The 27,994-nt window shown below is 43.4% G+C and overlaps 2 protein-coding genes across 2 annotated transcripts; both read right to left on the reverse strand.

Annotated features, from left to right (window-relative positions):
- Positions 1-3,995: 3,995 nt before the first annotated feature.
- Positions 3,996-13,200, reverse strand: LOC128094442 (leukocyte immunoglobulin-like receptor subfamily B member 3). The gene is made up of 16 exons (XM_052712836.1): positions 13,070-13,200; positions 12,877-12,912; positions 12,400-12,684; positions 11,785-12,087; positions 11,195-11,479; positions 10,753-11,052; positions 10,155-10,439; positions 9,716-10,018; positions 9,206-9,502; positions 8,691-8,993; positions 6,856-6,975; positions 6,477-6,543; positions 6,364-6,401; positions 6,107-6,159; positions 4,715-4,870; positions 3,996-4,639 (listed from the first exon to the last, which is right to left on the reverse strand). Exons 1-16 carry the CDS (start codon positions 13,101-13,103, stop codon positions 4,529-4,531), a joined length of 2,976 nt encoding a protein of 991 aa, XP_052568796.1. The 5' UTR covers positions 13,104-13,200; the 3' UTR covers positions 3,996-4,528.
- A 6,864-nt stretch (positions 13,201-20,064) lies between these two features.
- On the reverse strand, positions 20,065-24,589 carry LOC128094055 (leukocyte immunoglobulin-like receptor subfamily A member 5). Its single transcript, XM_052712118.1, has 6 exons — positions 24,482-24,589; positions 24,275-24,310; positions 23,817-24,101; positions 23,385-23,690; positions 21,314-21,364; positions 20,065-21,176 (listed from the first exon to the last, which is right to left on the reverse strand). The coding sequence occupies exons 1-6, from the start codon at positions 24,513-24,515 to the stop codon at positions 21,046-21,048; spliced, it is 843 nt and encodes a 280-aa protein (XP_052568078.1). The 5' UTR covers positions 24,516-24,589; the 3' UTR covers positions 20,065-21,045.
- Positions 24,590-27,994: the final 3,405 nt, after the last annotated feature.

Consider the following 27,994-nt stretch of genomic DNA (forward strand, 5'->3'; position numbering starts at 1 on the left):
CAACCAAGTAAACACAGAGACTTATATTGGTTACAAACTGTATGGCCGTGGCAGGCTTCTTGCTAACTGTTCTTATAGCTTAAATTAATCCATTTTCATTAATCTATATCTTGCCACATGGCTCGTGGCTTACCGGCATCTTCACATGTGGCTTGTCATCATGGCGGCTGGCAGTGTCTCTCTGACTCAGCCTTCCACTTCCCAGCTCTATTCTCCTCCTTGTCCCGCCTATACTTCCTGCCTGGCCACGGGCCAATCAGTGATTTATTTATTGACCAATCAGCAACACATTTGACATACAGACCATCCCACAGCAACACCTCTCTTGCCTGTGAAGAAATCTAGGACCCCTGACTCTCATGAGTCTGATTCTTCCAGGGAAACAGATGTAAACTGCTATGGGCCGCAGGAATATAATGTAAAAACTCAGCTGGTTATGGCAAGGCCACCACCTGAAGGGATCAAGGAATTCCCTCAGAGGAAGCCAAATCTCAGGAAGCATTTGGTGCTATTTGGCTTTTATATATCAGCTGTCTTCTGTTATGGATATCATATGTGCCTTCATCGTTTTCCAATTGACCTTTTTCCCTAAGAATTGCTAAAAGTGGACTGTTCACTCTTGGACATATACATTTGAGGTATTTGGAGAACAGCCTCAGGAAAGGCTTCCTTCCCTCAGGCCCATCTTTTTCTCTCTTTTTAGCACTGGAATCAGATATCTCCCTTAGCTACATCCAAGGACAGACAAATAACATTGCAGACCACCTCGTGTTAGTCTCCTGAATTAAGGTAAATTCTAGATAGAGACACCACCTAGGTCAGGTGGAACTTAAGTACATAGCTTCATGCAAATTAAGCTCGGACCCTCCATGTAACAGTCCTGGCTGTCCTGAAACTCACTTAGTGGCTCAGGCTGGCCTCCAACCTGTGACGGCCTTCCCTCATCCTCCTGCCTCTGCCTCTCAAGTGCTAGGATTAAAGGCATGTGCCACTACCGCTGGGCTGAAATGTCATCTGCTGAGTAACGCACAGCCATTACAATTTAAAAAAAAAAACTCTCAACAAGCTGATGAGTGCAAAAGATGAACAGCTAGGAATGGAAGGAGACGGTTTACAGAAGACCCATTACCCCTCACTGATAAACTGCTTCCTAGCTGTAGATTCAGAGAAGGAAAGAGTCATTTCCTCTATTGTGCACCTACTGCTCACCCACCAAACTCAAGGCCATAGTTCCAATCCAACTGTCACACATATGACTCTGATTAAATGAGTCACACATCACATCCCAAAGACATGAATATGGAAAAGTGATGGGAAGAGAGGGTGTTATGTAGTTCCTGACCCCTGGGAAAGTCCATGGACAATCCACTTATAATTAAGCAGTTTACTGATTACTGCTCGCAGGACAATGATCTCTGAGCCAACCTACAGCCTGCCATGAAAAGGAGGATGAGGGGAGGATTTTTAAGGGCAAAAACCACAAGTAGAATGAACATTGGTTTCTGCACAAGCTATCCAGAGCCATTTTGTTCTGCCAAAATTAAGTAGTCAAAGCAACTTCAAAACGGCCCTTGACTGCCTATATAAGCAGGTAACAGAAGCCAAAAAGAAGTTAGCAATATTGTAAGAAGTAGATGGTCACACTATACGTTTATGGGTTGGAGGCAACTGATTCAGGCTTGCTGGGAAATTATCTTGCAGGGAGGGATTGGAGTCAGAGACTAACAGCTAGGGAGTACCAAGATGGATGCCTAACACAAAATGGAGCAGTCTCTTTAGTCATTGCAAAGGGATGGATTTTTAAAGAAGTGGGAGGTATATAAAAATTGATGTGGAGAGAGCATAGGCAAAATGCATTATATACAAGTCGAAGATTGTAAGACATTGACAAAGAACATTAATTTTTAAAGATAAGCATACAACACAGCTACAAAAGGATTATCTAAGTCATACAGTCGACGCCAGCATGTCATTCTTGTGCTGGCATTGAAAGCACTGTGTAGCCCAGGGAGGGCTAAAATGAGTGTTTCACCTGCTTCTATCTTCTACTTAGCAGGGACTGCCTGTGTTCTTACCTTATAACTTCTTCTGGGATCATTTCATTTCCACCCCTATTCCTTTTTTTTTGTTTTGAAGTTCTGAGGGCACTATGTTTTTCCCGTCTTTATTAACATGCATAAATTGTACTCAATTCTAAGTTTCACTACACTGATGGCATTTAACCTTCCAGTCCTCTTGTACCATCTTCCTCCTCTTGCTGGTCCCTCCACCACCTTCTTTTCCCAAGTATTCCATTTTTTACTTTCTTTTTTTTTACTTTCTTTATTAAGAAATTTTTTATCCATTTTTACATACCAACCACAGATTCCCCTCTCTTCCCTCCTCCTGCCCCCCCAGCTTTCCACCCAACCCACCTCCCATTCCCTTCTCCAACAAGGTAGGGCCTCCATGGGGAGTCAGTAGAGCCTGGTCCATTCAGTAGAGGCAGGTTCAAACCCCTCCCCCTGCACCAAGGCTTTGCAAGGTGTCCCACCATAGGTAGTGGGCTCCAAAAAGCCAGCTCATGTACCAGGGATGGATCCTGATCCCACTGTCAGAGGGCCCCTTAAACAGATCAAGCTACACAAATGTCTTGTTCATGTAGAGGGCCTAATCCAGTCCCATGGAGACTCCACAGCTGTTGGTCTAAAGTTCATGAGTTCCCACTAGTTTGGTTTGGTCATCTCTGTAGGTTTCCCCATCATGATCTTGTCCACCCCTATTCCTAATATAGAATATGTTGCTGCTCTCTTTCTGTAGTCTCAATATGGCAATGAGGTCATTGATTTAGAAAGGCATTTTTTGTATTTATTAATGGTTTGGACCAGGAAACCATAACAACCCAGACTTTCCAGGAGGCCCTGATGAAAGGACAAAGGGAACTTTAGTTCTGTCTACTCATCCAAGATAAGACATGAAGCCAGTCTGACGCTGGGGCCATTGCCTCCTAGGAGATGAGGCTGCAGGTCTGTGGATAGAACTCTGCCTCCTGGGCTTGGTTCTTATCCTAGCGGATCTGACTGATGTTCTCCATGGTTTCTTTCACAAAACAGACTTGTCTCCCTGCTAACCTTGCCCCTTTCCCTACTGCTCATAGTATATGAGATAGTGTGTTTCTTAATAAATTTGTGTGGTGTAAGGCATAACTTTTCCAATATCTCTCATCTAACTATTGATTTTCTCCTCTTTATTTCTTAGACTAGTGTAGGTGGAGGTTTTTTTGGTCCTGCCCAGCCCTGCAGACCCTGTAGCCACTTATAAAATAATCATTTAGAAGCTTATATTAATTAAAACTGTTCAGTCATTAGCTCAGGCTTACCCCTGACAAGTTCTTACATTTAAACTAACCCATTTTTATTAATCTATATGTTGCCACATGTTCCATGGCTTTACCTGTGTGCCCTTACATGCTGCTCCTTAGGTGGCTCACTGGCATCTACTGACTCAGTCTTCCTCTTCCCACAATTCTCCTTGTTTGCTTATCCTGCCTATACTTCCTGCCTGGCTACTAGCCAATCATCATTTTATTTATCAACCAATCAGAGCAACACATTCATAGCATACAGAGTGATATCCACAGCATTTCCCCTTTTCTCTTTTTTTTCAAAAAGTAAAGTTTTAACTTTAACATAGTAAAATTATATATAACAAAACAATTTTCAAGCAAGAATTACAGTTACAATATCTAGTCTATTTATATTTGGCAAAATTAATGAAAATATTCTATCTATCCTATATTTGTTAGTCTAAAGTTTATTTCTAATTTATCTTTTATCATAACCAAGGAAAATAATTATAGCTATCTAGTCTTCAACTACATCAAAGACCTCAGAATGATATAATACTATCTAAGTAAACAGGTAGAGCATTGTAAGCAACTTAGACTAGGTCTTCCCGCTCAACTCCTCAATTTTCAGGACCCTTATTCATGCTTGTTCAGATCAGTTCTGAATTACTCTGGTTCATGCTACATTTTATTAAGGTGACTTCATCATTCAAATTTCAGCTTCATTGAGATATAATTGACAAAAGGTGTATATTCAGGTAAACATGTTTAAAATGTTTTAGATGTATCTTCATACGTACATGTGTTAACAAGAGGGAAAAGGTCCTGAATTTGAAGGAGAGTAGAGAAGGATCTATGGAAATGTCTGGAGGGAAGGAAGGGAAGAGAAAAATGCTGTAATTATAGTGGAATCTCAAAAATAAAAATTAAAAGAAAAACACAAAAAAGAAAACTTTCTTCATTCCTTTCTTCTTTCCTCATTTTATGCATTGGTCACTGACAAAGCATTTGCCTTATTTATAAAATGCAGAGACAACAGAATCAGAGTCCTCAAATTTCTCAGGATTTCCTAGAGACTGGTCATGTCTGCACTATGACTGTGCACCTGAGACAGATCTTGTTTTCTGGCATCCCTGAGTCCTCCCTCTCCCACAGAATGCAGAGTGTGGATCTCCCTGGATTGGTAGAGGTCAGAGTATGTTCTCAGGTTGGACTTTTCTGCCTGGAAGGTGGGAGGTTCACATGTCCCTGTCTCTGGGTCACGATGCACAGCTGGGCATAGGTCACATCATGTGGCTCCTCTGTTGTAGCAGCCTGCAGTGGGAAAGTGTAGAAGAAGGTCTATGTTGGGCACTGGGAGCATGGGGCACTAGAGAAGTCAGGACCCACCTGCTCATCTATCACTTGATTTCTTTTTGACTGTGTGTCATTTGAGGCCAATAATTCCTTTGGCATGAGAGAAGAAGAGGTGATCTCTGTCCTTCTGAGTCTCAAGGGCTTCACTTGGGCATACAAGTCTTTGGAGGGGACTTCCTCATGTTGGCTCTGCAGCAGAGAGACAATGTAACAAAGGGAGTTGGCCTGGTTTCCCAGAGGCTCTCCACCCATACTTCCACAGGGAGCAAGAATGATACTTCAGACATTTTTATCAAACTAAACTGTTGCTGATGGGGTCTTCTGGGACTTTCTAGGGACTTTGAGTGCCTGCCAGTTACTTGTCTGTGCTTCTGAAATATTACCTTGACACAAGGATGTCCTGTCCACTGCCTCCCTCTTTTGGAAAGAGAATGTCCCTACACCAAGGACACTTGGATCTACCATGCTCCATACCTAGATGTGTAACTTCATCACAGGTTTGTATGAAACTCTACTCAGGCTTCTCCACAGAAGGCTTCTTTCACGCTCCCTTTAAATTCACACTGATCATCTCTGTCTCACATAACTCAACCCATATCCTCTAATATATTTCCCTCATACACTTTGCACTGCTCAGACTCAGTTTATCTCAATATCATTTCCCATCTGAGCTTGTCACAGTGGGTAGAGTGTTCTGTCCCCGACTGTATCTACAGCCGTTACAGAAGCATGGTCAAAAGGGAGACACGGGGGCTGGGGAGAGGAGTCAAGCAGCAGAGTGATTGCTATGCAAACATAAGCACCAGAGTTTGATCCCTTGTGGCCACATAAAAGAAGGCTGAGCAAGAATTCACATGCCTGGGACCTAAGTGATGTTAAGGGAGCAACTGGTACCCAGTGCTCAGTAGCACCAATCCCTCCAAATAAATAGAACCATGGACATGAAAAGAGCCTATCAGAGAAAATGAGTTGGGGAAAAATAGAAGAAGACACCGGATGTGGACCCCTGTCTTCTGCTTGTGCTTAAGCACATGTGCACACATTCTCAAGCACATGGTTCTCCTTTACTTGTGTTTCCTGTTCATTTACTTGTTAATTTTATCACTAGAGTTTAAACCCAAGGTCTTATACATCTAAAGTAATCACTTTACCATTCAGCTACAACTTATGACCCTTGTATTCTCTTCTGAGCCCTTAAAATCACACTAGAAATCAGACATATGTTTAGAAGTCAGAAAGTTGGGGCCATATTGTCAAAAGTAAAGAAAGAAAGAAGGAGATCATAGCATACACAATATAGGTGCTTCAAGAAACAAGGAGCCAGCTATGGACGATACTAAGGGCTGAAAGGGGGGAGAACAGAGACTGCTTTTCAATTATATTGGATCATAAGTTCTTAGCATTGTGGATAATCAAGAGTCTCACCAGGACATCCAGCTCCATGCTGTATGCAGGTTGTGTGACCTTCACAGTAGTATCTGTCATAACAAAACATGCAGGTCTTCCCCTGGCCAGATTCCCAGGACATCTCACTTCCCCAGACCCCTACGATATCCCAGATATGGAAAGATAATTTGTAGTGGGGTGAGGGTACATAAAGAGGGTTCAGTATCCCAGACCCTCCACCAGCCCTGTTATGCTGACATGTCAGACATCTCCCTCCTGGGCCCTCATTTTCTCACACAAAATTTCTTCCTGATTGGCAGGAGCTGGGCTGGAGCTGGTAGAAACAAAAAGATAAATGTCAGTGAGTGAAGTTGGGCAGATGTGGTCTATGGTTCTGGGTGTGAGTTACCTGTTCTGGAGTCTTTTGTCCCTGTTTACTGAATCTGCAGGAGGTTGCAAGTCAGTCTTTGCCTGAACTGCAAGAGAGGAAGGAGCCTCAGCCAAGAGGCTGTGGAGCCCTTTACCTAGCACCTTGAGGACTAGAAGGGACCTTTACAACTCATTGCCTATATGTTAAAAATCTTTCCGGAGTTGAAAAAGTCTATACAATACAGGATATTACACATGTTTCCAGATAACATTTTGTGTTCAGATTTTGCAGAAGTGTTTCTAAGCTGATCTGTCCCAGTCTGGGCTTTCACTGAGGCTGGTACCCTGAGCCCCTGCTTAGATAGCCCACAGTGGGACCCACTCCCCACTGAGACCCAGGCTTCCCACACCCTACTCACCTCCCTTTCTATTTTTCTTCTGATGCCTGCGTGTCAGAAGAAGGGAGATGGTGAGAAGGAAGAGCAGTAGGAAGAAGGCCACAGAAACCCCGATCACGGCCTTTTGAAAGGTTGCCAGTCCTAGGAGACAAGGGACATCATGAATGAGGAACTGTAAATGAGAATCGACTGTGTGAGAATGAAGAAGCAATCATAGTCTTCATGGAGCTGCACTAGGTCCCCTGCATATATATTATGGTTGTTGGTTTGGTGCTTTGTGGGGGACTTCTGACAGTAGTGATGAAGGTGTATCTGACACTTTTGCCTGCCTTTAGGATGCTCTTCTTTCTGTTGGGTGACCTCACCTAACGTTGATGTGACTGTCTATGCCTGATGTTATGGTATCGTATTGTGCCATGTTCAATTGATGCCCCTCAGTGGCCTGCTCTTTTCTGGGCAGAGGTAGTGAATCTGAAGCAGAGTGGATGTGTGTGGGGGGGGGACTTGAATGAGTGGAGGGAGGGGAAGCTGCAATTGGGATGCATTATATGAATGAAAAAAAGAGAGATAGAGAGAGAGAGAGGGAGGGAGGGAGGGAGGGAGGGAGGAAGGAAGGAAGGAAGGAAGGAAGGAAGGAAGGAGGGAAGGAAGGAAGGAAGGAAGGAAGAACCTACTGTGTGAGTACCCCATGTTGGGTCTTTGTATTTGCTGTATCTTATTCTCATAGCCATGCAACACAGAACCATCTCTGAATACTTTCAGTCAGTTTTCCTGCCCCAGATCAGCCTGAAGGATGGTGCATAGTTAAGGATTAATTCCAGGATATCTGTCCTCCCACTTTGTTCCCTACACTGGAGCTAAACCTCATGAACTGGAAGGAAAGATCCTGAATGTCTTGTCCTAGCCCTGTACCACACCCCAACACAATGTCTCAAGCACAGATGTAGATGGGGCAGAACCATTGTGGAACAGGGTTCTAGAATCTTTCTCTATAAGTATGTGAAATAGATGAGATCATAATTAAAAGGAACTTAATGTCTTTGCCACGACTTCTCCATTTACATATGTAGAAACTAAGAACCTCACAAGACAGCAAGTAGTACATGTCAACCTCTCCAGACAAGAAATTTCCAACCACATAACTAGCTTTATCCCTGCTGGACCCACCCTGCAGTAGAGTTCTAGCTTAGACCTCTGCTGTCAGACAGAACAGGGATGAAGAGCTGGTGTTCATGGCCTGACTCACTTGGATGGTGAAAATCAGGGCAATTGACACCTGCTCCTCTTTCATGTACTTTAGCCTAAGACAGATCAACAGTATCACTCTTCATCAGGATGCCTCATTGCAACCTAGCTTCTGAGCCTCTGGGTTTCTGGAGACCATGTTGGGGTCTCTGCATCACATTCAGTAACTTAGTCATCAGACAAGCTGATAAAGGAATGAAGACTCATAGGGACAGAGAATCTGCACATACTCAGGGTGAAACAACTTTTCTAGACAAAAAAAAATCTAAAACCTCTATAGAAATGGATTTTTGGGTCCGAGGAGACTGTGGGAAATTTGTTGGGGGAATGATGTGTGGAAGCCTGCACTAACTATCTCATATCTTCTCAGTCTTATGTCTACACAGCAGCCTCTTCAGAACCTCCCAGCTTCCTACCTGGAATCTCCTAGGTTCCCAAGAAGAGAGTGAGATGGTCATTGAGAAATCTCAGTTCAATTCTAAATCTCTGCATAGGAGACCCTCTTTTCATAACCCTCCCTTGGATAAACTTAATCCTATCCCAGCCACAAGCTTCATAGGTCAATTATCCTGGGTAACCTTCTGAGCTGACAAAAGTCAGAATCACCTCACCTGAGACTATGATCTTGATGGGGACACTGGAGTATGACAACAGGTAAGGGGATGAGCTGTTAGAACCAAAGCATATGTAAGAACCCCCAAAGGCTGAGGTCACAGCACTCATGAAGAATTCTGCCTCATATTGTAGATCTCGAGACTTTGAACTTTGTTGCATGTAGGGATGAGCTGCACCTTCCTTGAACAGAAAGAATGTGTCCACTTGAACTGATGATTGACACAGCAGGGTCACATATTCTCCTGAGGACACATTGGTCCCTGGATGCACTGAGAGATTGGGTGTGACAGGGAGGTATCCTAAAGATAAAAAAAAAAGTGACTGAAGGGCTACAGTCATTGCTCTAAGCCCCCCTCTTTCAGAACCTAGTCTCTATATTGTAAAAGACAGTCCTTTCTCCACTCTCTTGCTCCTAGACCTGTTCATCCCTGACATGCTCACCATCATCTTGATGAATCCCAGCTGAGTCTGTGCCAAGATGGGTCCATACTAATTGCACTACATTGCTTACCTGTGATCATGATGTCCAGAGGGTCACTGGGGGCTGACCACTCAGAGGAGAAGCTGTGTGCACCAAGGCATCTATATCGACCACCAATGGAGAAATTCACTGAGCCTAAGGTGAAGTTGGCATGAAAATACCCAGCTTGGGGCTGATGAACATAGACTTGAGTGAGGTCACTTCCCCGCTCTTTGAACAGAGCAAATCTGTCATAACTTATCTCAGAGGAACACTTGAGTGTCAGGTTCTCTCCAGGGGCCAGGACAGGGACTTTTGGGGTCAGCAAAGTGGGCTTCCTTGACAGCCCTGGAAGGAAGAGAGTCAGGAATTAATCCACCTGGCTCTTGTTACATTCCACATCCCATCATGCTTTGAAAGTGTCATGGCCTTTTCTACTCTGGGCCTTAGGAATCAAGAGATCCCTTCAGCCGTTATGGCCTCAATCCCACCTTGAGGCAGCAGCACTAATGACAAAGAGTGTCTGGTGTCACTCACTTGTGGGAATGTGGACTTTCTTACCTGAGACATGTATCTCCAGAGGGTCACTGGCCTCTGACCACACATTTGAGGTATTTGTATAGTTTCCATAACATTGGAAGGGCCCATGAGTGCTGGATGTCACAAGGATCAGAGGAAACAGAGCCTGGGACTGTCCAGTGTGTAAAAACTGTGCCTTTTGGGACCTGGAGAACTTCAGATCAGCACCAGTCAAAATGAACCCATCATATCCTTTGGATGAGATACACTGAAGGGTCACATTCCCACCTGATGTCACCACAGGGCTGGGCAAAGCTGACAGAGTAGGTTTGCCATGGTAAACACCTAGGAGAGGAGCAGGCAGTCTGTCAAGTGAAACACAGCCAACACTGAATCCAGCAGATGGGCTATGGAAGCACACCTATGGAAGACTATTTCCTGTGGACAGAGGCAAAGATTGTGACACTTAGTGTCCTCTCACCTGTCACCACCAGCTCCAGGGAGTCACTGTGCTCTGTCCACCCTGTAGATTCATAAGAGTAACAGCGATATTGCCCTCCATGATGCTTTTCCATGGATGCTATGGAGAACGTGACCTTTTTACCAGGACCTTTTGGAGTTTGACTGAACCAGGGTGCTGGACTTCCTTCTTTATACAGGAAATATATTTGGGTTTCCTTGGTCCCCTCACACCAGATGGTCACAGGATTCCCTGTGCTGATGACAGAGTCTGGCTCAGCCCAGAGGGTGGGTTTCTTGAGGTTTCCTATAAGAAAGTAGGTGGGAAAGAGGTGGGACTTGAGCAGTTTCACAGTAAGAGTCAAACATGCTACTGATCTTGAAATGTACTCCTACATAGCAAAAGGACCAGTAATGTCATGGGAAGAATCAGTCTCATGAGCCCCCAAGATCTCATCTCACTCTGCCCTCCCCTCAGTCAGTACAGTGACTCCCACAGTCTGCATGCTGTGTCAATTATGTCAGGAGCCCAGGATGCTCAGACTTATCACACATTATGGTCTCGATGAGGAACCTGTGTCAGATGCAATGTGATTCCACAGAGTCTGAGGCTTCCTCACCTGAGACCAGGAGCTCCAGGGGGTCGCTCCCTTCTGACCACACCTGAGAATTATTTGTGTAATAGCCATAGCATCTGAACTTCCACCTCTGGCTAGAGGTCACTGGACCCACTGGAAACTCAGCCAGGAACATCCCAGTGTGTGTGTATCTTGAGCTCTGAGGGATGGAGAACTTCTGACCAATCTTAGTTAAAATGAACCAGTCGTATCTCTGACTTGAGGTACAAGAGAGGGTCACAGACCCTCTTAAGTTAACAACAGGATTTTTCGTGGTTGACAGGGTGGGTTTGTTGTAGACTCCTAGAAGAAACACACATGGAAAATTAAAGGGGATCACAAAGCCTGAATTGTCCCCCAAGGCTGTCCTTTGATGGGAGGTACTGTTAGTGCAGTCTTTTCTTGAGAGTGACATCTGGGGTTAAGATTTCTGGTGTCTTCTCACCTGTCACCACCAGCTCTAAGGTGTCACTGCGCTCTGACCATCCAGCAGAGGTGTAAGTGTAACAGTGATATCGTCCTGCCTGCACTTGTGTCACAGATGGAATGGGGAGTTTTGCCTCAGTGTTGTTGTCTGTTTGAGTCTGTTGGACCCAGGGTCCTGGGCTTCCCTCTTTATATATCACATAGATGAGGGTTTCTCGGGTCGCCTGACACCAGATGGTAACAGGACTCCTTGAGGTGATCACAGAGCCAGGATAAGCCCAGATGGTGGGTTTGTGAAGGGTCCCTGCAAAGAAGTAGAAAAAAGGGAGGAGCATCTGTTAGGAGAATATCACAGAGAAGGTCACCTTTGCAGGGACATGTAATCTGATCTGCAATAGAAAAAGGACACATAAAGATCACATTTTTCTCTGGATCTAAGGTTCTACTGTTACTATCAACCCTAGTTTCCACACCTCAAGTCTAGCTGTATCACACATTTTATGACATTGGGTCCAGTAGTCTTGGCTCCCATTCACCCACCACGTACCAGGTCCTTTCCTGGGATCCTGTGTCAGTTGCAATGTCCATGAAAAGCCTAGGGCTCCTTACCTGAGACCAGAAGCTCTAAGACGCTACTGGGAACTGACCACATCTGGGGGCTGCTCAAGGAATACCCATAGCATGTGAACCTCCACCTCTGGTTGGGTGTCACAGGACCCACTGTGAACAGGGCTCCAAATGACTCAGGGTGTATTTTCTGTGAGGGCAAAGCCGGAAAGAACTTCTCATCTTCCTTCATCAGAATGAACCTGTTATATGGATGTTGTGACACACATTGAACGGTCACATTTCCTCCAGAAGTCACCACTGGGCTGGGAAGGGCTGACAGGGTCACACTGCTGTTGTGAATGCCTATGAGAGAAGAGGGCAAGAAGCATACATGAATTTGTAGTGTGTTTGAACAGACCTTCAGATGAGCTTGTGCTTATTCAAGTCTTGAATTTCAACATAATGACAGTTCCCAGGTCCACTTCCTGATGACTATCTGCCCACAGACAGAATCCTTTATTTATTAATTTCAATAATGTTTACTGTATCCTCATATGCCCATATGACCCATATGAGAAGCATTGTCCCCTCTTCACATATCTAAAAATGGGGTCCTAGTGTGGACATTCTCCTTTCCTAAAAGAAGGTGCTGGGGTTGTAGAGGGGTCCTCTCACCTGTCACTACCAGCTCCAGGTAGTCACTGCGTTCTCTTTTGCCATTGGTACTGTTATATTCACACCTGTATTGGCCTGCATTGTACCACTCAACTGTTGAGATAGAGAATTTGGCCAAGTTCTCGGTTTCTATAAGGGTTGTTGGTAACAAGCAATCTGGACTTCCTTCTTTGCAGAGACGATATTCCTTGGCCTCTAAGGGCCCTTGACAGAAGAATGTCACCTGGTTTCCAGTGGTTACCACATTTCTTGGAACTGCTCTAAGTGTAGGTTTAGAGAAGCCCCCTGCAAGAAAATTGATAGCTGGTTCCTCAGATCTCCCCCTCAGATACAAGCTGCCACACACAAGACCTCTTCAGGCATCCTCAGCATCACCCCACACCTCCTGTTCTCTATTTACTCCATTCAGGAGTGACCATTAGTCTCCACATCCTCCACAAAGGATGTCCAATTTGGGACAGCTGGGAAGACACTCACCTGACAGTGCAGGGATCCTGAGGACCAGACACAGTCCTGAAAGAGAATCACCTGTCTTTACACAGAAATATGAGCAGGCCTTCCACCTCCAGATGCCATCTAAGCTGCTGAGACTTCCTGATGGGCCAAGGCATGGCTGTGAGGTGGATTCCCTTTCAGACAAGAATTCTCCCTCCCCATCTTGAAATCTCACCAACATACAGCAGGGCTGTGAGAAAGATGATCATGGCATCTTCCAGTTGCCACACGTTTTCAGATAGTTGGTCTCTTCGCCAAATGGAAAGAAACAAAGTCGGTGTTCTGTGCGGGGTGTCTTCTCCTTCCTGTCATGAGGATGTAATACCAGCACCCCGGAAGAAGAGGAACTATTCTTTCCAGGCACCTGACTCTTACTTCCCCAGTGCTGTGGAGGGTTGGGCTGCAGAATATGCGACTTGTCTCTTCCTGGTTCTTTACTTTTTGTTTTTGTTTCTGAGACAGAATCACTTAAATCTCATGCCGGTCTCAGATTCCTCCTCCTCAGCTTCCTGGTGGCTGGGATTACAACCCCAAGTCTGATTGTGGTCTCTTCCTGCAGAACATCTCCATTGTTACCATCCACTTCTACGTGAATGCTCGCAGTCACTACAAACCAGGACTTAACCTGATATAAACCTGATGTCCTTATGAGCCAACATCTTCACTTGAGGCGGGCTCACTGCTCTCAGAGTTTGTTCTTGGTTCTCTGTCACTCTGTCAACCAGACCAAACTCATGACAAGTTTCTTATCCTGACCAGGAGAAGCTTTGAGGATACTATATGAACTTTCCTTGGGGATATATATGTGTACTCATAGCAGATGAGACCCCAGTGACAGAAACAAAGAAAAGACTATGCACAAATCTAACTGATGAACCAATGAAATATATTGGGGTTCCCTAGAAGCATGTGGTCAATATGTTTAGGGGTTTTTTGGTGTGTTTTGTTTGTTTGTTTGTTTGTTTACTGTACAGCTCTGGCCATCCTGAAACTCACTATGTAGAACAGATGAGATCCAGCAAGTCTCACACCCAACTGTTAAAAACAATGTGCTTCACTATGCCCACCAATATTGGGAACTTTTCAGTGATTACATCTCTGAAAAAAATCTTTGCCTGCAACTTTTAACTGCCTATAGTTACGATGGAAAAGGAGAGCCTCAGGAGCCTCTACACCATGAAGGAATACTGATGGGCCCAATATTGTGCAGGTCACCTGTGTGTAATCAGAGCTACAGAGACTTCAATAGGACAAGAATATTGCCATGCCTGGAGAGCAGTGTTCTACCAAAGGGAAGATGCAGGTTGGTGCTGCTGGAAGGGTACAGACCAGAAGGGGAGACTAAGCTCCTGATCCTTCATTTCTCCTGGGTGAATACGGAGGAGACTTGCAGGGAGACAGAGAAGAAAATACAGTATTCTTGGAGTACTACTCATCTGAGAAAGACAATGACATCATTAGGTTTGCAAGCAAATGGATGGATCTAGAAAAAATTATCCTGAGTGAGGTAACCCAGACTCAGAAGGACAAACATGGTATGTACTCATTCATAGGAGGATACTAGTTGTAAAACAAAGATGACTAGATTGCTACTCACTACTCCAGGGAGGCTACCTAGAAAACAGGACCCTAAGAAAGACACAGGGATCGCCCAATGACAGAGAAATGGATGAGATCTACATGAGCAAACTGGATGTGGGGGGGCGGTAATGAAGGGCAAGGGTCAAGGGAAAGAGAGCTTAGGGAAGCAGGAGATCCCAGCTGGATCAAGAACAGAGTGGGAGAACAAGGAAAGAGATACCATGATAAATGAAGACCCCATGGGAATAGGAAGAAGCAAAGTGCTAGAGAGGTCCACAGAAATCCTCAAAGATACCCCCACAATAGACTACTGGCAATGGTCTAGAGAAAGCCTGAACTGACCATTCTGGTGATAGGATGGCCAAACACCCTAACTGTCATGCTGGAAATCTCATCCAATGACTGATGGAAGCGGATGCAGAGATCCACGGCCAGGCCCCAGGTGGAGCTCCAGGAATGCAATCGTCGAGAAAGAGGAGGGATTGTATGAGCAAGAATTGTTGAGACCAAGATTGGAAAAAGCACAGGGACAAATAGCCAAACTAGTGGAAACACATGAACTATGAACCAATACCTGAGGAGCCCCCAACTGGATCAGGCCCACTGGATAAGTGAGACAGTTGATGAGCTTGAACTGTTTGGGAGGCACCCAGGCAGTGGGACTGGGACCTGTCCTTAGTGTATGAGCTGGCTGTTTGGAACCTGGGGTCTATGCAGGGATACTTTGCTCAGCCTGGGAGGAGGGGACTGGACCTGCCTGGACTGAATCTACCAGTTTGAGGTGAATCCCCAGGGGAGTCCTTGCCCTGGAGAAGATGGGAATGGAGGGTGGGCTGGGGGAAGGGCAGGGGGGTGGGAGGAGGGAGGACAGGGGAATCCGTGGCTGATATGTAAAATTAAATCAAATTATTAAATAAATAAATAAATTTTAAAAAATAATTGGCACAAAAAAAGAAAGAAAATACAGTATTCTTTTTTCTTTCTTTTTTTTTTTTTTTTTTTTGGTTTTTCGAGACAGGGTTTCTCTGTGTAGCTTTGCGCCTTTCCTGGGACTCACTTGGTAGCCCAGGCTGGCCTCGAACTCACAGAGATCCACCTGGCTCTGCCTCCCAAGTGCTGGGATTAAAGGCATGCGCCACCACCACCCGGCTATACAGTATTCTTACGGTTCTTGATTTGATGCTATTTTACTCAACAATCTCCTATAGATGTGTTACCCTTTTCTTACCAACATGCATGAGGAACAACCTCTCAGCTGTCTTACCTCTTTGGTGTTCCTATTTCATTGTTCAGAATCCTTCTGGTATTTGTGAAGGCAGATTTTGATTTAATGCCTGTTCATCCACAAATGTCCACCCCAACTTAAATGTTGATAGTATCTCAACTATGAGTGTCAGCCTGATTCCGATTGTCTAACATCAGCATCATTATCAGCATATTCTTGGGTTTATGAGTGCTTCTGACATGATGGTGCAAAGACTGGTTATCTTTTAGACTGTATTATACTGTAGTTGGGATTCAAGGTGGTTTGGGTTATGTAAATGTTATGATTAAAGGGCCCCTGTCTGCTCTACTGTTTTGCAGATGGTTCATTGACTAGGTCTAACTGTAAAGATCATGAAACCCATGAGCTGAAAAACAGAACTGAAAACTAAAGTTCCCCAAATGCAGATGGTTCCATGTTTAAGAAAGGAGGCTAACAATTGTCCAGTCCCTCGACCTACCCTTGTGAAGGATCCTGGCATGAAGAATTCCTCCTTGGTGGTATGTGGTAGGATCATGGCTACAAGAGGTACTTGTGTATGCCCTGTGCTCTGTCTGTACATGGGTCCTGGGATAGTTGATCTTACAGTCTTGTGCCCACAGTGAAACTAAAATAGATTAATTCATATTTTTATCCACAGGCAAGTTTTTTCATGTGTAGGTGTCAGTAATGGTTTGAAAGTCACACTGTACCCATCCCTGGCAGAAGAGCTGCCAGTAGCCCAAGCAGATACTCCAAAGTATCATTTCCATCACTAATTCTACTGAGTGATCATGAAAATACCAATCTCAAGCTTCATTTTCCCCTTCAATAAGTATCAATTTGCTTTCTCTTTCTCTAAGTTGACAATTGACACTGTTTCATTATAAAGAAATGGTTAACTTAGCTGATAATTTTGGAAGGTATAAGTCCAATATAAACCAATCTGCTCATCCTCTGATGAGAATGCTGTTTGCTGTATCACTAAATGCTAGAGGAACTAAAAGGAAATGTCCAGATACAGAAAGAAAAACTATATTGTGGGCATTAAATTGAGTGCCAATATACTCCAGTAAGAATTCATCAGGATCCCAGGGAGATACATTAGTAACTTTGAAGGTTGATACTCACATGTATATGAGTGTCTTGACTTAGGCATGACCTTAGAGATCTTTCCACCATACACACCCATATTTGAAATCCAGACTTCAGCATATGAACCTTAATAGGGAAGCCTGTTGTATGAAACTATTCCTGAGGGCTGTGAACAAACATCTATTCATGCTAGATAGAGAACAATATGATAGATCAAAGTGAGGAGAACATCAAAGTAAGGGGTTGTTTACAGGCATAAAAATAACTGAAAGGTAGGTGAATCACTAAATACAATGCCAGAATGGGTGACAACTCACAAAAACTAGAATCCTGGAGTACCCTGAGCAACCTGCAGGTTGCTCAACAGGCTACAGAGTATCCTTTCCAGGTAGCACAGCCAGGGGACAGCAACAGGAACATCTCAAGACAGAATTTTCTAGAGTTGTTGGAAGAAGTAATAGTGGGAAAGTAAGAGCTAAAGGAGACCACACTCTTTCTGGGTTGACTAAGGAGTGAATAGGATCATTACAAGACAGAAGATCACAGGAGAAGGAGGTTTCTGGAAATGTTGACAAGACCTAGCAGACCCAATGAAGGAAGCTCACCCCCATTATGGCCTGGGTTGTGCTTTAGTTTCCTGTAATTGTGTTCATCTGACTTCCTCATTGCCAGAAAAGTCTTCCCCTCCTTATAGACCTTCTTCACCTGAACCTCACCGATCCTTCCTCCTCCACCCTTCTGTCCTGAGCACAGCTCCTCACCGGGCACTGCAGATTCTGTCTCAACATTCCAGGCACTGATGCTCACTGGAGGAATGTCACTAGCTTCCATTTAAGACAATATAACACTTAAAATTTATCAACCACGAGCAGAATATAAACTCTCTGCTCCTGCCCTAGGGTAGGATTATGTTCGTGCCCTTTCTTGCAGGGTTACTGTAGGAATCTACAGTTCTGGTGACCTGGAGGAGTTTTAAAATCTGGGTTTCAATTCTCGAAGTAAGAAACAGTCAATAAAGTGGGTTAAGAAAACTAAAGATCAATGAAAAGCTGTACAGAAACATCATACTTTATAATATAATTAAAAACAGGATTTAAAAAGAGTTGTGACAGGAGCACCCAACATGGATTGGTAATGTTCAGAAGCAACAGGTTATTAAACAGAATTTCAGAGCCAGGTATTTCTGAGTCAGAGTTGTCAGTCAAGGAGAACCTAGAAGCATCCACCACAAGAACATGGGGTATTATGATAAATGAAGACTCCATGGGAATAGGAAGAAGCAGAGTGCTAGAGAGGTCCCCAGAAATCCACAAAGATGACTCTATTATAGACTACTGGCAATGGTCGAGAGGGTGCCTGATCTAAACTACTCTGGTGATCGGATGGCCAAACACCCTAACTGTCATGATAGACTCTCATCCAGTGACTGATGGAAGCAGATGCAGAGATGCACAGCCAAGCTGCAGGCAGAGATCCAGGAGCCCAATTGGCGAGAGAGAGGAGGGATTATATATGAGCAAGAGATATTGAGACCATGATTGGTAAAAGTACAGAGACAACTAGCCAAACTAGTGGAAACACATGAACTGTGAACCAATAGCTGAGAAGCCCCCATGGAACTGGACTAGGCCCTCTGGATAAGTGAGACAGCTGTTTAGCTTGAACTGTTTAGGGGGCCCCCAGGCAGTGAGTCCGGGACCTGTCCTTAGTGTATGAGCTGGCTTTCTGGAATCTACTGCCTATGCTGAGACACTTTGCTCAGCTTCGGTGCAGGGAGGAGTGGCTTGGACCTGCCTCAACTGAATGTACCAGGCTCTGCTGACTCCCCAAGGGAAATCTTGCCTTGGAGGAGGTGGAAATGGGGGGTTGGATGCGGGGGGGGGAGACTGGGGGTGGGAGGAGGAAGGACAGGGGAATCCGTGGCTGATATGTAAAATGAATAGAAAATCTCTTAGTAAAAAAAAAGAATACAGGGTATTGTAATCAATTTTGGTTTCCCATCAAATAATTAAACCCAATTGATGAAGATATCATAAACTTTGGTTTTGTAATATGGAGAAATCAAGCTGAAAATGGCCTGAAATTTTCCTCCTTTTCACTAGCTTCATAATCTGGAATGTGTTGTGTAGGCTTTTAAGGGAGGAAAGTCGCCAATGGTCCTACCTAGCTATGATGCCTATGTCCTATAATACCTGCCAGAAGGCCTCCATCTGCCTGCTTGTGCATGACTGTTAAAGAAATAGCTAACTGCTTTCTTTTGGTACATGATGTATGTTCGACAGGAAAGCATCCATGCATGGTACTATAAAAAAAATGGGTAAAAATTCACTTCAGGACACATTATAAGCCCTAGAGACGTATCTGCTACTCTTACTTGGCTAAATGCACATGGTGCCAAACTGCCTTAGTTATATTTATATGAATAGATTAGTGCCAGTCTCAGTGTTAATCACACATTTCTGTATACACTCAGTAACAGTCAATTGAGAGTACAAACTGGTAGTTTGTCAAAGCGTGAGAGTAAGTGGCCGTGGAGTGCTTTGACCTAATTAGCACATCTCCATCCCCCTCTTAGTGGTTCAGGGAATGTGGAAGTAGAAAGGTCAGGGATGAAGGGTAGTGCTGTGAAATACCGTCTCCTGAACACAATGTCAGATCACACCGATGAACTCTAATTATGGTTAACTGCCCAAGACTGACCTAAGCCTCAGTTGTCAATGTGTGAACATTGTTAAAGGAGGGGGTCATGATGCTCCTCTCTGTTACTTTCCCTGCTACTATGATAAAATACTCAGGGAAGTGGAAGAAACTTAAAAGGATAAAGGGTTTTTATAGCTCACAGCCCCAGGATAAAGAAGAGAAACCAAGGCAACAGAAACTTGAAGCAGCCAGAAGCACTACATCCACATACAAGATGCAGAGAAGGATGAATGAACACAGGTTGGTGCTCAGTTCACTTTCTTCGTTTTATACATACCAGCACCCCCTTGTCCCAAAAATATTCCCAAGCACAGTTAAAATGGGACTTTCCACATTAATCACATTAATCAAGATAATACCTCAGAAACCTCAGTCTTCATGCTCACCATCTCCTTCTTTACAGTGTCCCGTTTTTTTTTTTCTGCATTGGGCTTTGTGTCTTCAGAGCCCCAAGTCCTCACTGCAGTTTTCACACAATTAACAAGATCAAGGGACTGTGAAAATGGAATGTTCACACTTGACCTTAACAAAACAGCTAGGCTGCATAGGGGTCTCCTTTTCATGGATCTCAAATATTCCAATAATCAATTGAGGACTAAACAAATATCCTGTATTGTGAGAATGCAAATATACATCATAGCTTGCTGGTATCCAACCTTCTCACACAGAACCAGTCAGGGAGGGCAAAGGTTGCCACGTCTGCTGTGATCGCCGCCTCGGGTTGTTTCTAGCATGGAGCAGGCTGACCTTGGTATGGTGGAATAAGCTGGGACTTCAAGGTGACGATGCAAAGGTTTATACACAACAATCAACAAATGTCACAGACCAGGGCTTGTTTAACAAAATGATATTCTGAAAACAGTAACAACTGCATCCAACCAGATAGTCACTTTAAACACTAGACAGCAACTTTTCATAAATTGTCAGACTCTCACGATGAGTTTGGGATGAATACATAATGGTTTGAAAGTATAGATTTTTAGGAGCATCATTGATATTCAGTTATTTTTTCATTCTAGAATCTGACTTGTGCTCATTTTTTATTGATCTTGTACTGAGTCAAATGCCTTGTTCATAGTAACAACACCCACAAAGAGCAGATGCTCGTAATGGAAAATAGGGAATGTGGTAATTTATAATGAAGGAAAGTATGACAAGAGACTGGGGGAAAGCAGAAGATACACAGAGGAAAAGACTCAAACCTCACTGCTGGGACAACAGGTTCCCCCATATCATAGACTGCAAAGGAAGGAAGAAAAATCTTCAAAGTCCACAGCAAGGCAGAGGGTAGAGTCTTTCTGTGGTGGTGGAAGAGCTGTTCACACCAACATCCAGGCCTATTCCTGCACCCAAAACACATTTCCTTCCTGGATCTTTCCTCACAAGTGATTCCCGATATTAAACATTGAATTCTATGTAAACAACAACCCCCCCCAAAAAAAAAACTGAAACAAAAAACACCAGAGACCCTCAAATTTGCGTCCCCTATGTGGGCACCATGCATGGTCTGTTGCTATCTCTCTTCTTCACTTCTAGGATGCAGTGAAGGTTCTTCTCTGGCTGCGGCAAGCTTCATAGAGCAAAATCCCAAGAAGTGTGAGGATCAAGCCAGACATGCCCATCCGGATGAGGTTCTCCACTGTGTGATCCTGGGTTGGTGAGACTAGAAATTGTTGACAAAAACATCAGGACCAACCAAAGCCACCATAAGATAACTGGATTTCTACTCTGAGAGGCTCCCTCCTCAGTATAGAATTTGACCTTCTGTGTCATGCCCAAACCAGAATTTTCCGTACTCACCTGTCATGGCTTCTGACATGTTTTGTGGTTGTCTGGTGGTCTCAGGTGCTCCTGAGAAACAAAGACATGTTGGATGTGTGAAGTGCTCAAGAGAATTAGTTCTTTTTGTCCAGTTTCATCTTCTCATTTCCTAGAAATGCATAATAATCTCATCACACAACATCATGAAAATCTGTGCTGTATCAAGCTTCCTCCTATTCTTTGGCTTGATTTCTTCAGCCTGACTATGCTGAGTTCAGAACTTCTGGCCTAGGCACCTCTTTGGAATAGAGTTTATCTGATTCCAGAGAGCTGAGATGGAAAAGTGTGATCTCCCAGTTCAGAATAAATGAGCCTTCCTGTACTTCCAGCTCAGTCTGAAATATAGAATGCTGGAAGCTAATTTCCCTGGAGATTGTTTTGTAACTATTCACCAGCTGGAAACCCAAAGTCCAACCCAAAACTCTTGTTCTCAGGGACACATGAATACCTGGTGCACAAAATAGTGACAGTCTGGGGTTCTCTTCCTGCAGTCACCCCAAGCAGTTCCCAGGATGCTTCTGTTTAGCATCTCACTCTCTAATCATCAAGTTGTTAATGACACAAATGATACAACCACAAAGACATAAAAATATGCTCACTGTGTACATGAATGCAGATGCGTTCTAATAAAGAGCAAACCTAAAAAATCAAATAATAGGCCAATAATAAGCATGTAAAAATACATTACTTGTCACAATGCCTGGAGAGGCCATGGACTCTAGAAAAGAAACCAATACTGCCATGTTCCTAAACCAATATGATTTCTAACTGCATTCTAAACATTAATCTTTATACCCATAGCAAGTAAAGCTCTTACCCCTCGTAAAAGAAGTTTCTATTGCCACAGATGGGGATGATTATAGAGATCCACAACTTGTCAAAACAAGAATAAGTGGCATTAATGTGCCTAGTCCAAATGGATGTTCTATAACACAAACTATATATATAAAATAAAGGAACATTGAGGAAGTGATGTAGAAAGTTTCTAAGAGCCAAGTGAACAAGATTCCTGCTACACGATAGAGTCTTCTAGACATGACATGAAAGCTACAACCATGAAATATCAAAAATATGTGTGTCTAAAGAAGACCTACATAATGACCACAGGGACTCCATAGTCACTTGCTCCCTTGCACATCATAGGACCAGAGCAAACTAACCAGACCAGATAGAAACTGGTGAATAAAAAGAAGTGGAGACAAGCCATGTGGTGAATCTATGATGTCTTCAGATAAAATTGTTAGGAGACAAAGGAAGAGAATGGAAGAATCCAACGAAACTCAAGCTAGGACGTAGGATGTTCATATATGTGTATGTGTGTGTGCATGTGTGGTGTGTAACAATAATAATAATAACAATAAAAATGAAAGTCAGAGATCAAATTTTAGAGGAAATAAAAGAAGCACAGAGTGAGATAATGAATAAAATGGGTAGAAATTATTTAAATCCAACACTAATATGTGAAATCATCTAAAATGTTAAATATATATATAATCATACAATTTTATAGATAGATTTCTGTAATTATAAATACATGTGAACACAAATAAAATTATACATCTATATGTGTAAGTTATACGCTACCAGGCAATTTCAAATATATTTACTTGAAGGAAAATATTCTTTGTGCAGGAAAATTGTAAAAAAAAATGGGTGCAACTGGAGATCAATATGTTAAACCAAATAAATGAGATGCAGAAAGATTCATGTCTTGTTTCCTCTTACATGAGGATCTAGATTTATAGGTACATAAAATCACATATAATGAATATAACATACACCTATCATATACGTATCTATTCATTTATTATATGATAATATGGAGATCATTGAGTTGATCCCAGAACAGCAGAAGGAACACTGGAGTCACATGAAGACCAATCTATCTTCTAGACACCCCGTGTTTCACTGTCACTGCCCTCCCTCCCTTAGTTACTGTATCTTGGGTCCTATTGTCTTCATTCCCTGTGTCAATGGGATTGAGAGCCCTGGATCTCCTAGATCCTTTTCAGAGGCGATATCTTTCAATAGACAAGCTGGGCTGCCTTACCTGACACCAGGAACTCCAGAGGGTCACTGGGTTCTGACCACACCTGGGGTTTACTCAGGTAATAGCCATAGCATCTGAATGTCCTCTGCTGTCTGGAGGTCACAGGCCCCACAGAGAACAGTGCCCGGAAACTGCCATTAGAGTATATGTACTGTGAGTCTAGGGTCCAAGAAAACTTCTGTGGTTCCTCCTTAGTCAGAGCAAACCTATCATACCCAAGCTGTGAGACACACTGGAGGGTCACATTCCCTCCTAATCTCATCACTGGGCTAGGCAGGGCTGACAGGCTGGGTTTTCTGTAGAATCCTAGGAAAAAAGAGAGCATCCTGTTAAATGAACCAACACCCCTTGATTTGCCTTCTCACACATCCCAGAGGGAAGATTCTTTCCTAAGGAGAGAACCTTGTAATGGAGACCCTGGTTTTCACTTACCTGTCACCATCAAGTCTAGAAAGTCACTGCGCTCTGACCAGCCAACGTGGGTCCTATAGTAACAGCGGTATCTCCCCGCATGATTCTCTTGAATAGATGGGAAGAAGAACTTGGCCTTATTTCCAGGCTCCAGAGGGGTCTGTGTTTGCCAAGGATCTGGACTGCCTTCTTTATAGAGATAGTATTCCTGGGCACTTGAGGTCCCCTCACATGAGATGGTCACTTGCATGCCCCTGGTCATCACAGAGCCTGGTTGAGCTCTGAGTGTGGGCTTGCCAATAGCTTCTGCAAGGAAATCAACAGCTTGATCCCAGGACATTGGCCTTCTAATCTCATCCCTCAGCCCCAAGAACCTCTGAGTATAACCCAAGTATAGTTCACAACTATTGTTCTTTATCCTTCCTGCCCAGGATTGGCCCCTGGTCCACAGGAGAAGAAACCTCCTGACCCACACTCACCTACTGGTACATGGGTCATGGAGAACAGGGTCAGCCCTGGAAGAGAATACTCTGTGTGAGTTTTGCCCTCCAAATCAGAGCAGATCCTCCCCTCCCCACAGGTTCCTGCTCCCCTTGGGTTTCCTGACGGCCCAGGGTTTAGCTATGAGGCATGTTCCCCACCACCACCACCAATCACAGTATCCCTTCCCACAAATTACATCTCACCAAGATAGAACAGGGCTATGAAGACAATAGTCATGGCATCTCCTTCCAGTGGCTACAATGGTGATTAGCAGGGCCAGAGAGTCTGGTCGTATGGACAAGCAATACAAGGTGTGGCCTTAGGAGGACAAATATTCCTCATCACATGATGGCTATTTCTTCATCTCCACAGGAAAGGGAAGTACTCTCACAGGCGTCTGGCTCCCATTTCTCCAGCAGTATATCTCGTGTTAGTTTCAGATTCTCTTTAGTACTTTTTTACAGAGATGACATCTACCCCAACCTCACCTATGACTGCCATATCCTCATCACACTGAGGACCAGAAAATAGCAGCAAATAGGCCTGGTAGTTTCATGGTTCCCATCTAGATTAGTCTGGCTGAAGGCTCACTCTTTCCCCACTTAGTGCCTCCTCACTGGATTTCATTCACTCTTCAGCTTATCCATTTACACAGCATTAAGGGATGTCTACTTTGGCCAGTCATATTTGTCCTTAGCCCTGGAGATGCTTTGGAAGGTTGATGCTGCTGGGAAGACACAAAGCAGCAGAGATACTCTGAGCACCTAACTGCAGTCTCACATGGAGCTCCATCTTAGAAATGAGCCTAGGGAGATTAAAAGATAGTGGATGGAAACATGACTGTTTTCCCACTTCTTGCAATTCTGGACTAAATAATTTCTGAAGTTCCTTCCTTCTAAAATGTTTTTATTGTTTATTTTCATGTTTTGTCTAGGTGTATGCAGTGCCCATAGACACCAGAAAGAAGTGTCCTAGAAATGAAGCTGCAGTTATGAATCACAGTGTGAGTGCTGGGACTTGACACAGGTCCCCTGGAAGAACAGCCAGTCCTCTAAAGATTGAGTGGTCTCTCCAGAGTCTCTATCTGTCTCGTAACATCTGCCATCTGTCATTGTTTGGGATCACAAGCATGTGCCACCATACCTAACTTGAGTTTCCCTTGATTGCCACATGCCCCTGTCTCTAAACAATTTTATCGGAAGACATTGCTGACTCACCGTATGGTTTGTCTCCACTTCCTGTTGTCCACTGGTTGCTATGTGATCTGTGATGACAGGATGGGGGGGGGGGTGGAGCAAATGACAGATGTCAAGATGTTGGAGCAAAGAAAACCCTTAAGGAAAATTTTCAAGCACTCAAGAGATGTAAAAACAGGGGTTCTAATGACTTTTTTTTCCAGGAATTCTAGAGTCAAAGGTAAACATAAAATAATTGCAGTGGTTCAGATAGCACCCTTAGACACAAACAATGTAGAACTTTTAAGTGCTTAGATGAAACTTCCTTAAGTGAAGGTTGAAAGGTCAGAAGACAGTTTGTTGTGTAGGCCTAATATATTTCCCTTTTCCCCAAGCCTTGGCAAACAACTCTCATTTTAAATTGGCGTTATAATATATAGCACACTCATTGATCATTTCTCCTGAAGCCCAAAACATAAAGAAATCTCACTCTGTTACAACAATGCATCAATTTCTTCTTTTTCATGGGGTTATAAACATCATCACAACAATTTTCCAGTACATTCCTGAGGACTTATTAACTAAAGGAGAGTTCAGGTTATCCATTCTCACAGAGCTCTGAAATAAATCAGACACCACAATACACTATATAACTGAATATGAACGGACTGAACTGAACTGAACTGAACTGAACTGAAAGACACCTTTGAATCAGAGGTCACTTGGGTTGTGAAAGAGAACAAAACAGAACAAGAAGTGCTTTCAAAGCAGAGGGCAGTCCAGGAACAAAACTACATAATAGAGGAACTCCATTTTGTGTTCAATGAGAGAGACATGGAGAGAGCTGGGGAGTCAGGAAAGGGAACACCTCCAATTAAAAAATCACTTGACTATCCCCATCTCAGGCAGGACTGGGTATTCCTTGTTAAATTAGTGACTCTGAAGAGAGTCACTGAGATCTGGGAACAGAACCAGAGCTCATTCTACAGGCTACCACAAGCATAAATGGCCAGAATCAAGACTCATGATGACTTACAATGGAGAAGAAAATGCAGAGTTATTGACCTGGCTTTCACCCAAAAGGGCATTCTCTGTGATAGAAGAGCAGGGTGAGGTAAATTATTTCAAAGTGTGCCCCTTCAGATTCTTTCTTTTGGATGTTGGATGTCTTCAGCCTCATGAGACATAAATGCTTCAGGTAAATGGAGATTTCCCAAAATACAAGGTGTCTTTCTGGCTTCCATATTCCTTGGTGTTGACTGTGGCTTTTCATCATCCTTTAATTGGCATATATGCTGTGTTACTCTCTAAGTAAGAGTTAGAGGAGAGGTTGTACCTGTAGCTAAGGGTGATTGTTCATTATAAGGATAAAGTTCTGGAAAGCCACATGCCCAATCAACTAACTTGATTCAGTGTGTGCATAAGAAATAAGAGAAGAATAATCAATGGGCTGGTTTAAATGATAATGGCCCCAAAAGGCTCACATATTTAAACACTTGATCTCCAGTAGGTTGGAGTGCTTGAGAAAGATAAGGAGATACAACCTCGTTGGAGGAAACATGTCACTGGGAGCGGCTTTGAAATCTCAGAAACTCATGTCATTCTCACTGGTCTCTCTCTCTCTTCTTATTCTTCTTGCGTGCAGGTCAAAATGTGACCTCTCAGCTGTTCCTGTTCCACCATGCTTTTGCCTTTCAGTCCTCTGAAACCATAAACCAAATTAAATGTGTTCTTCTATAAGCTGCCTTGGTCATGGAGTATTGTTAGAGCAATAAAAAAGTAAAAAAATACAATCAATAAGATGTTTCATATATTTGATCCAAGTTAGAGGAAATTTTTCTATAGCTAGATAAGGACTATTTCAGTTTATTTTGTGAAAGAAATGGGGTACTGGGGTCCTTGAATCTAGAGATTGCATTAGTCTTGAAAAGTGAGGGTCTCACTGTTTAATAAAGAAATTGTCAAAGAACATTCATAGCACTTGAGGATTAACTGCCTGAAGGTCAAAGGGAGCCAGGGGACTTCTAAATCTGGTGGCAATGGAGTAAAAGGATGATGATGAAGGCCAGAGAATATCATCTACACCCCTGAGGAACTCTGGGTTATTCTGTCTATCATGGTCAAACAAATTCAATTCCCTGTGGAATTTATTTAGGGGAAGGTTACTCATTTTTACCTGTTTTTTTCTTTTTCTTTTTTTTATCTTTTAGACTTTATTTTTATTTTAATCAATAGGTATTATTCTCTAGGAATTGCACTTTTCTGGTATTTTTTCACCCTATTTCCCAATAATGGCTAATTTCTTTCTTTCTTTTGTTTGTTTTTATTTTTATTTTATTTTATTTTTCTTTATTATGAGAATAGGAAGAAGCAAAGTGTTAGAGAGGCCCACAGAAATCCACAAAGATACCCCCACAATAGACTGCTGGCAATGGTCGAGAGACAGCCCGAACTGACCTACTCTGGTGGTAGGATGGCCAAACACCCTAATTGTGCTAGAAACCCCATCCAATGACTGAGGGAACTGGATGCAGAGATCCA

The sequence above is a fragment of the Peromyscus californicus genome, unplaced genomic scaffold (genome assembly GCF_007827085.1).
Source record: "Peromyscus californicus insignis strain IS unplaced genomic scaffold, ASM782708v3 Scaffold_4__1_contigs__length_199733344, whole genome shotgun sequence".
Taxonomy (NCBI): Eukaryota; Metazoa; Chordata; class Mammalia; order Rodentia; family Cricetidae; genus Peromyscus; species Peromyscus californicus.

What these genes read in the sequence shown, in the direction of transcription:
- LOC128094442 (XM_052712836.1), bottom strand. Translation starts at nt 13,103, where the DNA reads ATGATCATCTTTCTCACAGCCCTGCTGTATGTTG. An exon ending in CACAGCCCTGCTGTATGTTG is followed by an intron (nt 12,913 to 13,069) that starts GTGAGATTTCAA and finishes ATTCTCTTTCAG; the next exon opens with GACTGTGTCTGGTCCTCAGG. An exon ending in CTTAGAGCTGGTGGTGACAG is followed by an intron (nt 11,053 to 11,194) that starts GTGAGAAGACAC and finishes TGTTTCTTCTAG; the next exon opens with GAGTCTACAACAAACCCACC.
- LOC128094055 (XM_052712118.1), bottom strand. Translation starts at nt 24,515, where the DNA reads ATGACTATTGTCTTCATAGCCCTGTTCTATCTTG. An exon ending in TCTAGACTTGATGGTGACAG is followed by an intron (nt 23,691 to 23,816) that starts GTAAGTGAAAAC and finishes CTTTTTTCCTAG; the next exon opens with GATTCTACAGAAAACCCAGC. An exon ending in CATGTCAGAAGCCATGACAG is followed by an intron (nt 21,177 to 21,313) that starts GTGAGTACGGAA and finishes AACAATTTCTAG; the next exon opens with TCTCACCAACCCAGGATCAC.